Source organism: Diceros bicornis, chromosome 10 (genome assembly GCF_020826845.1).
Source record: "Diceros bicornis minor isolate mBicDic1 chromosome 10, mDicBic1.mat.cur, whole genome shotgun sequence".
Lineage (NCBI taxonomy): Eukaryota > Metazoa > Chordata > Mammalia > Perissodactyla > Rhinocerotidae > Diceros > Diceros bicornis.
The window spans coordinates 85,052,477-85,064,695 of NC_080749.1; the positions used below are offsets into that span (position 1 = coordinate 85,052,477).

The 12,219-nt window shown below is 40.5% G+C and overlaps 1 protein-coding gene across 9 annotated transcripts in view; it reads left to right on the forward strand.

Annotated features, from left to right (window-relative positions):
• PIKFYVE (phosphoinositide kinase, FYVE-type zinc finger containing) overlaps window positions 1–9,163 on the forward strand; it is an 84,209-nt gene extending 75,046 nt beyond the window's left edge. For all 9 annotated transcript variants that reach the window (XM_058549733.1, XM_058549728.1, XM_058549725.1 and 6 more), the window contains 7 exons: window positions 1,091–1,150; window positions 1,811–1,987; window positions 3,013–3,116; window positions 3,849–3,977; window positions 5,082–5,343; window positions 5,751–5,825; window positions 6,361–9,163. In XM_058549733.1, the coding sequence (XP_058405716.1) occupies window positions 1,091–1,150; window positions 1,811–1,987; window positions 3,013–3,116; window positions 3,849–3,977; window positions 5,082–5,343; window positions 5,751–5,825; window positions 6,361–6,476 (923 nt within the window). In that variant the 3' untranslated portion in view covers window positions 6,477–9,163. The remainder of the gene's footprint in view (window positions 1–1,090; window positions 1,151–1,810; window positions 1,988–3,012; window positions 3,117–3,848; window positions 3,978–5,081; window positions 5,344–5,750; window positions 5,826–6,360) is intronic.
• Window positions 9,164–12,219: the final 3,056 nt, after the last annotated feature.

Below are 12,219 nucleotides of genomic sequence, written 5' to 3' on the forward strand. Positions count from 1 at the left end.
TGGCCAAAGCGATGTCTTCCGAGGTTCACCGAGGACTCGGCGTCACACGTGGGACACGTCTGTCACCCAGGGTGTATATTCAAATGTTTTCTTTCCAGTGCCCCCCCAGATGTTTCCTTGTTTTCTGGTCTCTGTAAGGTGGAGGCTATTGGTGTCCCCCTTCATTTTGATGTTTGAAAACTGTGTCTACCTGACTGTGTTTGAGTACGGGGTTAGACCAGGAGTGGGTGAACCGTGCTGACTGTTTTTGTACGTAAAGCTGCATTGGAGCCCAGGCACAGCCTTTCGTTCGCTTCCTGGCGGGCTGCTTTCTCGGTGTATTGGCAAGTTGAGTACTGGTGACTCGGTCACGTACTCACCATCTGCCCTTTACAGGAATGGGCTGGTGACCTCTGGTTAGGTCATGAATTGGTAGCTTAAAAAATAGCAACTGCACAATAAGTTTTCATTAGTAATTAAGATGTCTGTTTAGTATTCTGTAGGCTGCTTTTGGGCTGTGATCCTTGGAAGCCATTGATGCTTCAAAAAACATAATTTTGAAATGTGAAACTTACAGGATGACTTGTTCTTCTGGATGTTAAAATGTATTTCAAATCTATAATAATTAGAGTGGCTCTGGCAGTAGGTTTGCCAGACAAGTCAGTCAAATATAAAAAAATAGCTCTGAAGTAGACACTAGTACATTTTATGTATTACGTGTCTATCTTAGTATATGAGAGAGAAAACATCTCAGAGTATCAGGGAAGCATTGTTCCACACATGGGCAGAAAACTGGTAGCCATGGAAACTTGATGTCAGAGCTGAGTTAGTGTAGTGCTGTCATAGGAATCACGTACATGTAGGAAATTATTCTTCAACCTGAATTCTCTATTTTTTAATCTAAAAATTGATCTTTCAAAAGGTACATATGTTTTTATTTGTAATAGTTTACACAGTTTAATTGTGTACATAATGCTTGCTTGAGAGTGACTTGACGAGGGTAACCAGTTGACATGCTAGTTTATATTGTTGCATCGGGGAAAGAGAACAGATAACCTGAACTGATAATTATTTAAAATGTTGGCTTTACTAATGATATTAAACCTTTTAGATGAGGTAGATGGAGGAGATACACAAAAGAAACAACTCACAAATCCTCATGTGGAACTTCGTAAGTATGAAGTAAAGTTTTCTTGGCTTGGGGACGGGGACTGTAATTGAGAAAACTGTTATTTGAGGCTTCTAGCTTCATACTAGATAAGTATCCTATTTCTTGAAATGAATATTAAGTCCATGTGGCGACATGAGGTTTATTTAATCTATGATTTAGTTTATAAAATATTCATTATTTATAGATAAATTTAATTGAAATTATAATTTCATTTATAAATATATAAATTACAATTTGATTTACTTTCTAATGTTTAAATAATTGCTTACTGTATAATCTAGAGCCACAGAGCCTTGACAAGACATCTAGAATTGTGTGTGTGCACATGGGTGCCAAAAATTTATCCAGAATATACCATGGACAGTAAAATTTAAGATGTAAAAGTACAATGATGAAAATACAGTAACCAGTATAAAATTAGAAGTGGGTCTAATTTTATGTTTGATTTTTCTGTAAATATGTGAGGGTGGTTATAAGAGACTCTCTAATCCTCCCTGAAGATCACTTTCGCAGAATTGTGATGAATGGTATGTAGACCTAACATGAAAAACTATCATGGAGAAAATTAAACGGTTGCATCTGGTGGGGATGGGGACTGGGCAAGAAGGAAAAGATATTTCTAATTCATAAAAGCTTTTTTTTTAACACTTGTGTTTATAGAATTTTCCGACGCTAACGCCAAGTTTTACTGTCGGCTCTACTATGCGGGAGAGTTTCATAAGATGCGAGAGGTGATTCTGGGCAGCAGTGAGGAGGACTTCATCCGTTCCCTCTCCCACTCGTCACCCTGGCAGGCCCGAGGAGGCAAATCCGGAGCTGCCTTTTACGCGACGGAAGGTACGTCTCATTCCTCGTTTGCTGACTGAGCAGTCTTTTTCCTCAGATAATTTGTGAATTACTTGAACTGAGGAATTATGATACTGTCAGTCGGCAAACACAGTTTTCTGTTTTTCTTTTTTATGCTTAAGAGGATGTATAAAAATACTTAAGGGGCTGGCCCCGTGGTGTAGTGGTTAAGTGCACCTGCTCCGCTGCTGGCGGCCGGGGTTTGGATCCCGGGCGCACATAGATGTACCGCTTGTCAGGCCGTACTGTGGCGGCGTCCCACATAAAGTAGAGGAAGATGGGCACAGATGTTAGCTCAGGGCCAGTCTTCCTCAGCAAAAAGAGGAGGATTGGCATGGATGTTAGCTCAGGGCTGATCTTCCTCACACACACACAAAAAATACTTAAAAGAATATATACGTGTATGGTGTGTAACTAGAGACAGATGTTGATCAGATCCTTACTGAACTTGCTCTAGTCTCAAGTTCTCCAAATGTAAATAGTAACAGAGAACTTCTAGAAAACTCAGAAGAGTACCTCAGAGCTAATGGGAGAAAAATAAAGACAGAAATGTTTAACCTAGAAACAGGAAGGCCAAGATCTTAACCTACAGAGGTTTCCAGAAGATGGCAACCATTTCTCATTCCATTCTCCACACCTACTGGAAGCGAGATTATTTGAGGAAATGCAGCAGGAAGGATGTTGCTGGATAAGAAGTTCCATGACTGTAACTTACTGGATTGTTAATGAAGGAGTTTATAAGATTTTACTTAGTCGTTTCAGAAGGTAGCCCCTCTGGTTGTGACTCAGTTGGGGAACTGTCGAGGGAGAGGTTTGTTGATGGTGTAAATCCTCGCAGCTCTTCCAGCCTTTCAGTCACTTGAGAACTGTGCACAGGTTAAAATTTTCTCTGTGACTCAGAAAATGCCCTTTAACATGAAGCACACAAATCATTTGGGATCTTTGGGATGATTTGTTCTAGATTACCTCAGTGCACATTGTGACTGGAATAAACCTGTGAAACTTCTGCCTTTCAGATGATAGGTTCATTTTGAAGCAGATGCCTCGTCTGGAAGTCCAGTCTTTCCTCGACTTTGCACCACACTACTTCACGTATATCACAAATGCTGTCCAACAAAAGGTAGAGATCCCAGATCTCTGTCTGTAATCAGAGTTAACTGGGCTTTTTCACATGCTGAGAGTTAGTGTAATGGCAGTTTTCTCCATGGTGAGATGTGGCAGGACGTGACTGGGTCTGTTACACTGTTGAGGTGTGGCAGAAGGCAGTGATTGCAGACTCTCTCCTGCCTTTGCCCGTGAGGAATTGAGAGAGCTTGGGCAAGTAGCACTTAATGAGTATGTATAAGAGTCACTTAGAAATGTGAAGACTGGATGAAAACAGCTGCACGTTTAGTCATTGGTAATTTTGCTGAGACAGAAATTGGAAACGTGTCTTGAGAAATGAGAGTCTAGATCCTTTACCCAGAAAGAGAGGGAGCCAGTGGCCCCGGTTTGCCAACTTGTACCTGAGCAGTGACCCTCCCAGTAGGAGTGTGAAAGAGTCACATGGATTGTTTTTTTCATTTATGGTTTATTGCACGTTATTGGGGAAATTATATGTCATAATAAAATTTATGAATTTGAGAAATTGTGAAGGATTATCCCTTGTTTGAATGTTAAGGATGTAATATTTTTATTGGCATTGCTGCCTTACTTGCTCCTGAGATTCAAGGGTTTGAGTGTCTTTCAAGGTCCTCTGCCTGGTCATTTTAATAGAAAATCATGTTTGGATATTACATGGATAATCCAGGTATTTGTTAAATTACAAATAATCCTTTTTGATAAGAGTTTGTTTTCATATTTTCTTGATTAGAGGCCTACTGCATTGGCCAAAATTCTTGGAGTTTACAGAATTGGTTATAAGAATTCTCAGAACAACACTGAGAAGAAGTTAGATCTGCTTGTCATGGAAAATCTTTTCTACGGGAGAAAGATGGCACAGGTAAGGGTATTGGACTCTGCAAAGCATTAGCTGCTGGAAGCCTGCGTACTTCTGGTTCGTGAATGTCATGAGGAATGTCATGGACATAGTCAGGGAATAACATCTTATTTGATGGTAAATATTAGAGTTTGGTTAATAGGCCAAACTCAATTTCTGATTTGCTGAACCTTGTAGGAAAGAATAAAGGAATATTGTGGACTGGTCCTAAACTTGAACATACCCAATATCCTAGAAATACAGAATTATAAAATTAGAAGGCAGATCTACTTCCACCACCTCAGTTTTAAAGATAAGGAAACTGAGGCCCGCAGAAATTAATTACTTTATGACAGTCACACAGCTGTTCCCAGAACACGGGTTGGTGTAGATTCTAGGACAGGACTCTTCAAAGTGCTGTTCCTTGAACTGTTTCCGGTCTGTGGTGAGAAGGAGCTTGTGCTGGAATGTAAGTCAGTGCGAGGCTTTCTTCACTGAGAATGTCTTGCTCTGAGAAACATCAGCTGAACTCAGCCGTGTGCTGAATGTTGTCACTGGTTACCCTCTGGCACCAGCTCCTCGTGTCCTCACGAGTCAGAACTGACTAGCCCGGGTCTCTGGAAGACACTGCAGGTGGGACACTTGGGTCTTGTAGCCAAGTCCCCTGATGTCTGAGTGCAATGCTTTGCCTGCTGCCCCAGGTTCCTGGAGATAGATGTTGCTTCTACCATGAGAAGTTGCAGAGTTTTGCTTTCAAAACTTTAAGTTTCCTAAGACTATTTGCATGTGTTTTGTAAACTGCTTTATGATCCAGGAACATATTTTTGGAGTTACTTGTTAATGTTTCTTAAAATTGATTAAATGGGTTAGTGTACTTCTGAAATATTTCAGTAACTGGTATCTGGTATTAATCTCATATGATGTGATTATATCGCCATGTTTTTTATGTACTATATAATTACAGTGCATGCCTTTAATGGCTTATGTAATAGGATTAAGTTTTTAATTAAATTAAAAACTACATAATGGTAGTGGCCTCAAGGAATCTTTCAGCCTTTTTAATTTTATTACATTAATTAATCATTTGTAGCAGGTCACATAAATGACAGAGAATTTTCTTTCTGCTAGGTTTTTGATTTGAAGGGTTCACTTAGGAATAGAAATGTGAAAACTGATACTGGGAAAGAGAGTTGTGATGTAGTCCTGCTGGATGAAAATCTCCTCAGGATGGTCCGAGACAACCCTCTGTACATCCGCTCTCATTCCAAAGCTGTGCTGAGAGCTTCCATCCGGAGCGACTCCCACTTCCTCTCCAGCCACCTCATCATTGATTACTCTTTGCTGGTTGGGCGAGATGACACGAGCAATGAGCTGGTCGTTGGGATTATAGGTGAGTCAGTAAGACGCCTTACTTCAGCTTATGATGGAAGCCAGAGTAAAATTGAAGATGCCACTGAGTCTGGTCCAGTAAGAGCTTATTGAGTGTTTTCACCAACTTTCATTTGAAAATTCAAAAATAATAGTTTTTAAATTCTAGTACCTCTGTTGTTCCTTCATTTCCATTTTTATCATCTTTACTAAAAATATCTGTATTCAAAAAGCCACTTACAAATGAGGCCCTGTGAGATTGTTGTGAGGATTAAATGAATTAATACGGGGAAAACCCTTGGACCGCACCTGGCATGTTGTCAGCACTCAATAAAGGTTACCTGTTGTAGAAGTAATAGTCATAGTGATTACTATCATTTGCTTGTATTTATTAACATAGCTTTACTGTTAATATTGCCCCTGCAACAGATTATATTCGAACATTTACATGGGACAAAAAACTTGAGATGGTTGTGAAATCAACAGGAATTTTAGGAGGACAAGGTGAGCAGAGTTTTGTTTTGTTTACTCTTTAAACTATTCTCATGTCTTCCTTATCAGTTAACATTTAAAAAATGGATAAATTTCTTTAAATTCTAAAAAAAACGAGTGGTTATCTCTGATTTTATCATCATTTCCAAAATGATCAAATAATAAAGGGAATTGTTTAGGTGGGGACATACTGGGTTTAAATTTATGTTAAAATGCTAGAAGGTCTCAAAATAAAAGGCCAGAGGTTTTCAAGAAGAGGTTGTGTTTAATCAGCACTGGGAATCTTCTGAGTTCTTGGAGCACTGCTGGCCCCATCTGTGCTCCCATGCATCTCTCATCTCTAGGCAAGAGCTGTCTCTTGAAGTAGAAACTTGTACCGGGGAGGACCTGTCCCGTGTCGTGTGGCACAGCGAACACCCTCCCTCCTCAGACGGCTGTGGTGTGTGTGTCTTCGTGTCAGTTTACAAGAGAGAACATAGTCTTGAAGTCAGTTAACCGATCAATTATGTAACAGCTTTCTACTCCCTTTTCTCTTTCCTAATCTTAGGTAAAATGCCAACTGTGGTCTCTCCAGAGTTGTACAGGACGCGATTTTGTGAAGCAATGGACAAGTATTTCCTGATGGTACCAGACCACTGGACAGGCTTGGGTCTGAACTGCTGAAACGTGCACACATTTTGAAATGGACCGTGAAGGGAAGGGGCTGGGACAAAGGACCAGAAACAAGCTACATATTTTCTTTCTTCATCACATTCCCCACCACACACCAAGGTCTTTCAGTTATGCAGCACTCGGGCCGTCTGTCCCTGAAGGGTTCAAGCTCCGAGGCTTTGCACTCTGTACTCTGCTACCTAAGGATCAGCTGTCCGCAGGCTGGGCAGTTGCATGAACGTTTTTGCACTTAAGCTGACAGATTTCAAAGGGCTGAAGACTAATGTATGGTTAGAGATGAGGAGATAGAGTGAAAAACTCGTTGCTGGAATTGCTAACGAAGAAGACAGTGTCACAGAGGTTGTGACCGTCCTGCGTCACAGGCAAAACGGGCTTTACGTTGAGAGCATTTGTAGAGCTGCCGGGTCTGTTCTCTGTTTCTTATGTGACAATTTGATACTGCCTATTATCAGAATTTCTGAAACCTTTAAAGATTCTGAATTACTCTATTAATGGCCAGTTAAACAGATTGACACAATCTGTTCTTGTTTTATTGAGGAATTTGACTTAAATTGGGGATCCTGCCATGTTCTGCATCTGCCCTGTTTTCGAGTATGTTTGATGTTTTTCAAGCTCTGTCTTTACTTCTCTGTGGTGACAGGAGGCTACAGCCATTAACTTGAGCCTTTTTCGGGAGGTATTTTTTAAGCTTGTTTACAACTTGCGTGCAGTTCATGTGTAAGCTGTACTTATCTGCACATGCTCATATTCTAGGTTTTCCCCCACTTTCAGGGAAACATTAGTGAGTGAGTCCACAATGACTAAATCCCCAAAGGGAAAATTATTAATGAAGGATTTTTTTTAAATATAAAAAATAAATTAGACCCGATCCCAGGAACTGGGTGAGACGGAAGCACTTGCTTGTTATTTGTGGAGGTAAAGTGTCTTTTTCAAAATAACCAGCAATGAAAGTCACTTCTATAAAATTAAGAAGTTTCTAATGTGGACATCCCTGTTTCCTAACATTCTGTGCCAGTTTCTAGGCCAGTTCTGACTATTGAGAGATGTTGAGATATAATATTCTTAGTAAGGAACTTCTTGTTGAATCGCGTTTTTCTTTGTTTAAAAGGAGATCAGAAGTACTAAACGGTCCTTGAGGAGATTCCGTAACCCTGGAAGTCTGTTCTTGGCTTCGTTCCATAACAGGGATAATTTGGGATTTATCAAGTTTTAGGGGTTCCACTCTTTTTAGGCTTCCTGTGATCGCTCATTTCTGTTGTAACTTTCACATAAGAAGAAGAAGGAGTCTGAATACATTCCATTTACAGAGGCTATAAGTAGACGGAGTAGGAACATTTTGGAAAGTTTGCCGTGGAGAATGAAAGCGTTAGTTTGGTGTTTGGTGCTTATTAGAAACATGGTTTGTTTTGAACTGGAAACAAGTTGGCCAAGGGCTTAGGGCTGATCTGATGATAAGCATTTTTGAAAAACATGTGGTGTGCCTTTTGAAAACATACAAAACACTGATTATTTTAGTTTTGATATCAAAGGCGAGTAAAGGGCTTGTTCAGGAGTGAGAGACGTGCAACGTTATCAGCTCACGTGCCAGGAGCGAGGGGTTTGGGTCTTGCTTTGAGGAAACACTCTTCTGCCTCTCGGTTTATGTGTTCTGCCCAGACTCTGCGGCTTGTGTATCCTGCCCACGTCTGCCCCTGGTCTTGAACGCTTGTGGAAGGAGTGTCCCCTACTGTAAGTGCTGGTTTCTCTGCTTTAGTCCCAGTACGATGTGTGGCTGGAGTGTTCTGCTGGGACAGCTCAGGACAACGGTGTGTCCTATTGGCTTTGTTTTCCTTGCCCAGGACTCGAAGAACTATTTTTTAAGGTACTGCTGCCTCTTAGGTAATTGTGTGGCTAAGAAAGATGCGGGTATAATATAATCTGCAGCAAGAGTTGCTGCCTTGCAAGGGCATCTGTGCGTTTAAAGCTGACAAGGAAGGGGAAATGCGAACTGGGTGTGTCTGGAGCGGCAGAGCGGTGCCGGGCCGTGCTGGGCCTCCGTGTAGCTGTGTCACATGCTGTGCTGCTCGGGGAGGCGCTGGGTCGCTGCTGCCTCTCGTCAGTTCCGTTTCCAGGCCGGAGGGCGTTCATACGGAGAAGTTAGCAGTGAGGGAGAAATCTTAATACTTTCTTCCTCAGAAAAATTGTGAATCCCAAGAGTAATTGATAGTAGCACAAGAAGGCTGTGTAAACATGTTGCGTTGGTAAAAATCTTATTTATACATGTGAAGCTTTTTGATGCCATTAAAACTACTGAAAAATAAAAAGGATTTACTTTTTTCTAACCCAAGCCTAAGAAAAATAAGGGGAGTAAGCTGTTACAAGCCCCTCTGTAGTCTGTTGAATATTTAAAATTTATAGATACTCAAAATTTCCTTCAAGATGTCCTACTCTGGTTTTTCCCTGGGTCAGCAGTGAGCGGTTTTCTGGCTCTGGCCTTCACCGGGTCTTCTAAATAGTAGGGTTGTGTTGGTTTTTGTGGCCTCAGCTTCTCCCTGGCATTTGACCCGTCAGCGCTGGGCAAAACTGACAAGGAAAGTCATCTCCCTGTAGAAAGTTCACTTCGCTGGCAAATGAAAACCGTTGTGAATGAGCCTGACGGTGAAACGGCTCGGGCCATCCACTCTCCTCGAGTGTTGACCTAGTGCAATGCTTCTCCTTTGTTTTTGTAACACGGGTGCAGTGTGTTAGAGAAAAATAAAAATTACAATCATAGCAGCTTTATTAGTGCTGCTGTGCTGGTTTTATAAAAAATGTACATTGTCTTTCGATAGGTTTAATTTTAATTAAAGAAACGACATTGTAAATCATAATAGCCTCTTCTAATTTAATATGAAAAATTCAATTAACAGTATTGAAGATACTTAATGTATTATATTGTATATATTTCCTTACTTTGGTTCCAGCTGTTTTATATGGTTGACATGTTATTTAAGAGATAAAACTGCCTTGACCTTTTGGAGACTTATACTGTAAATAAAGACTTACAATAAACCGAGGGTCAGCTTCACTTAGTTTTGAATTGGCTTGAGAAATTGACGACAAGGGGAGATGGAGTTTGGAGCGCAGGCCTGGCCCTGCCCCCAGAGTTGCCCACTGTGTGTTCTCTCTCCCTTTCAGAAGCTCGGGAAGCTCTGCCCAGCCCAGCAGAGCTGTGACCCCAGCTGCGGGTGCCCCTTGAAGCTCCTGGACTCACCCGGCCAAAGTTATACCTGGACCCAGGGGTGTGCTCGGCAGGAAGAGTTCTTTGTTCTGCTCACCTACAAGTCTCGTGGGTCAGAAATTAATTTCTCATAAAATTCCTGGGTTAAAGCCTAGCAAAACTATGTTTTTTTAACCTAATTTTTAAAATTGTGGTAAAAAATAAAATTTGTCATCTTAACCTTTTTTTTTTTGGTGAGGAATATTGGCCCTGAGCTAACATCTGTGCCTGTCTTCCTCTATTTTGTATGTGGGACGCTGCCACAGCATGGCTTGATGAGTGGCACGTAGGTCTGCGCCTGGGATCCAGGCCTGTGAACCTTGGGCCACTGAAACAAAGCGTGAGAACTTAACCATGATGCCACCAGGCCAGCCCTCATCTTAACCATTTTTAAGTGGTGCGGTTTGGTAGTGTTAACTATACTCCCATTGCACAGTCCGTCTCCAGACCTTTTTATCTTGCAAAACTGAAACTGTACCCTGTCCCCCCAGCCCCTGGTGACCACCATTCTGCTTTCTGTTTCCATGAATTTAACTACTTTAGGTTCTTCATTATAAGTGGAATCATATGGTATTTGTCTTTTTGTGACTAGCTTATGCCACTCAGTGTAATGTCCTCAAGGTTCCTCTATGTTGTAGCATTTCCTTCCTTTTTTAAGGTTGAATGATATTCCATTTTATGTGTGTACCACATTTTCTTTACTCATCATCAGTGGACATTTGGGTTGCTTCTACCTCTTGGCTATTATGAATAATGCTGCTGTGAACATGGGAGGGCAAATATATCTTCAAGATACTTTTAAAAATTCTTTTGGATAAATACAGAGAAGTGGGATTACTGGATCATATGGTGGTGCTGTTTTTTAACATTTTGAGGAAACTCCATACTGTTTTTCCTTAGCGGTTGCACGATTTTACAATCCACCAACAGTGCACAAGATTCCCAATTTCTGTACATCCTTGCCACCACTTACTATTTACTTATTTTGATAGTAGCCATCCTAGTGAGTATGGTGATATCTCATTGTAATTTTGATTTACATTTCTCTGATGATTAGTGATGTCGAGCATCTTTTCATATGCTTGTTGGTCATTTGTATGTCTTCTTTGGAGAAATATCCATTCAAGTCCTTTGGCTGTTTTTTAATTGGGCTACTTGATTTTTTTATTGTTGAGTTGTAGGAGTTCTTTATATATTCTGGATATTAACTCTTGTCAGGTATGTGATTTGCTGATATTCTGTCCCATTCCATGGGTGGCCTTTTCACTCTGCTGATTGTGTCTTTGCACAGGAGTTTTTAAGTTTGATGTAATCCCATTTATTTTTGCTTTTGTTGCCTGTGCTTGTGGTGTCATATCCAAGAAATCAGGCCAAATCCAATGTCTTGAAGCTTTTCTCTAGTTTTCTTCTAGGAGTTTTATAGTTTTAGGTCTTAGGTTTAGGTTTGTATCCTATTTTGAGCTAATTTTTGTATGTGGTATAAAATACGAGTCCAAGGTCATTCTTTGGCATGTGGATATCGAGTTTTCCTGACACCATTTGTTGAAGAGATTGTCCTTTCCTCATTGAGTGGTCTTGGCACCCTTATCAAAGATCATTTGGCCATATAAGTAAGGGTTTATTTCTGGGCTATCCTATTGGTCTATGTGTCTGTATGCCAGTACCACACTTTTGATTCCTGTAGCTTTGTAATATGTTTTGAAATAAGGGAATGTGAGATCTCCAACTTTTTCTTTTTCAAAATTGTTTTGGCTATTTGGGATCCCTTGAGAGTCCATATGAGTTTTAGGATGAATTTTTCTGTTTCTGAAAAAAAATGCCATTGGCATTTTGATAGGGATTGTGTTGAATCTGTGGATTGCTTTGAGTAACATGGACATCTTAAAAATATTAAGTCTTCCAATCCACAAACACAGGATATCTTTCCATTTTTGTGCCACCTTTAATTTTTTTCAGCAGTGTTTTGTAGTTTTCAGAGTACAAGTCTTTCCCCTTTTGGTTAGGTTTATTCTTAAGTGTTTTATTCTTTTTGATGCTATTGTAAATGGAATTTTCTTAATTTCCTTTTCAGCTTATTCATTGTTAGTTTATAGAAACACAACTGATTGTGTGTGTGTGTGTGTGAGGAAGACTGGCCATGAGCTAACATCTGTTGCCCATCTTCCTCTTTTTTTGCTGAGGAAGATTGGCCCTGAGCTACCATCTGTGCCCATCTTCCTCTGTTTTGTGTGTGGGACTCCGCCACAGCATGGCTTGATGAGTAATGTGTCGGTCTGCAACCAGCATTAGAACCCTCGAACCCTGGGCCACTGAAGCAGAGCGCACAAACTTAACCACTATGCCACCAGGCCAGCCCTCACAACTGATTTTTGTTTGTTGATTTTGTATCTTGCAACTTTGCGGAATTTATTAGTTCCAGCATTTTCTGTGTGTGTACTCTTTAGGGTTTTTACATATAAGATCGTGTCATTTGCAAACAGAGATCATTTTACTTCT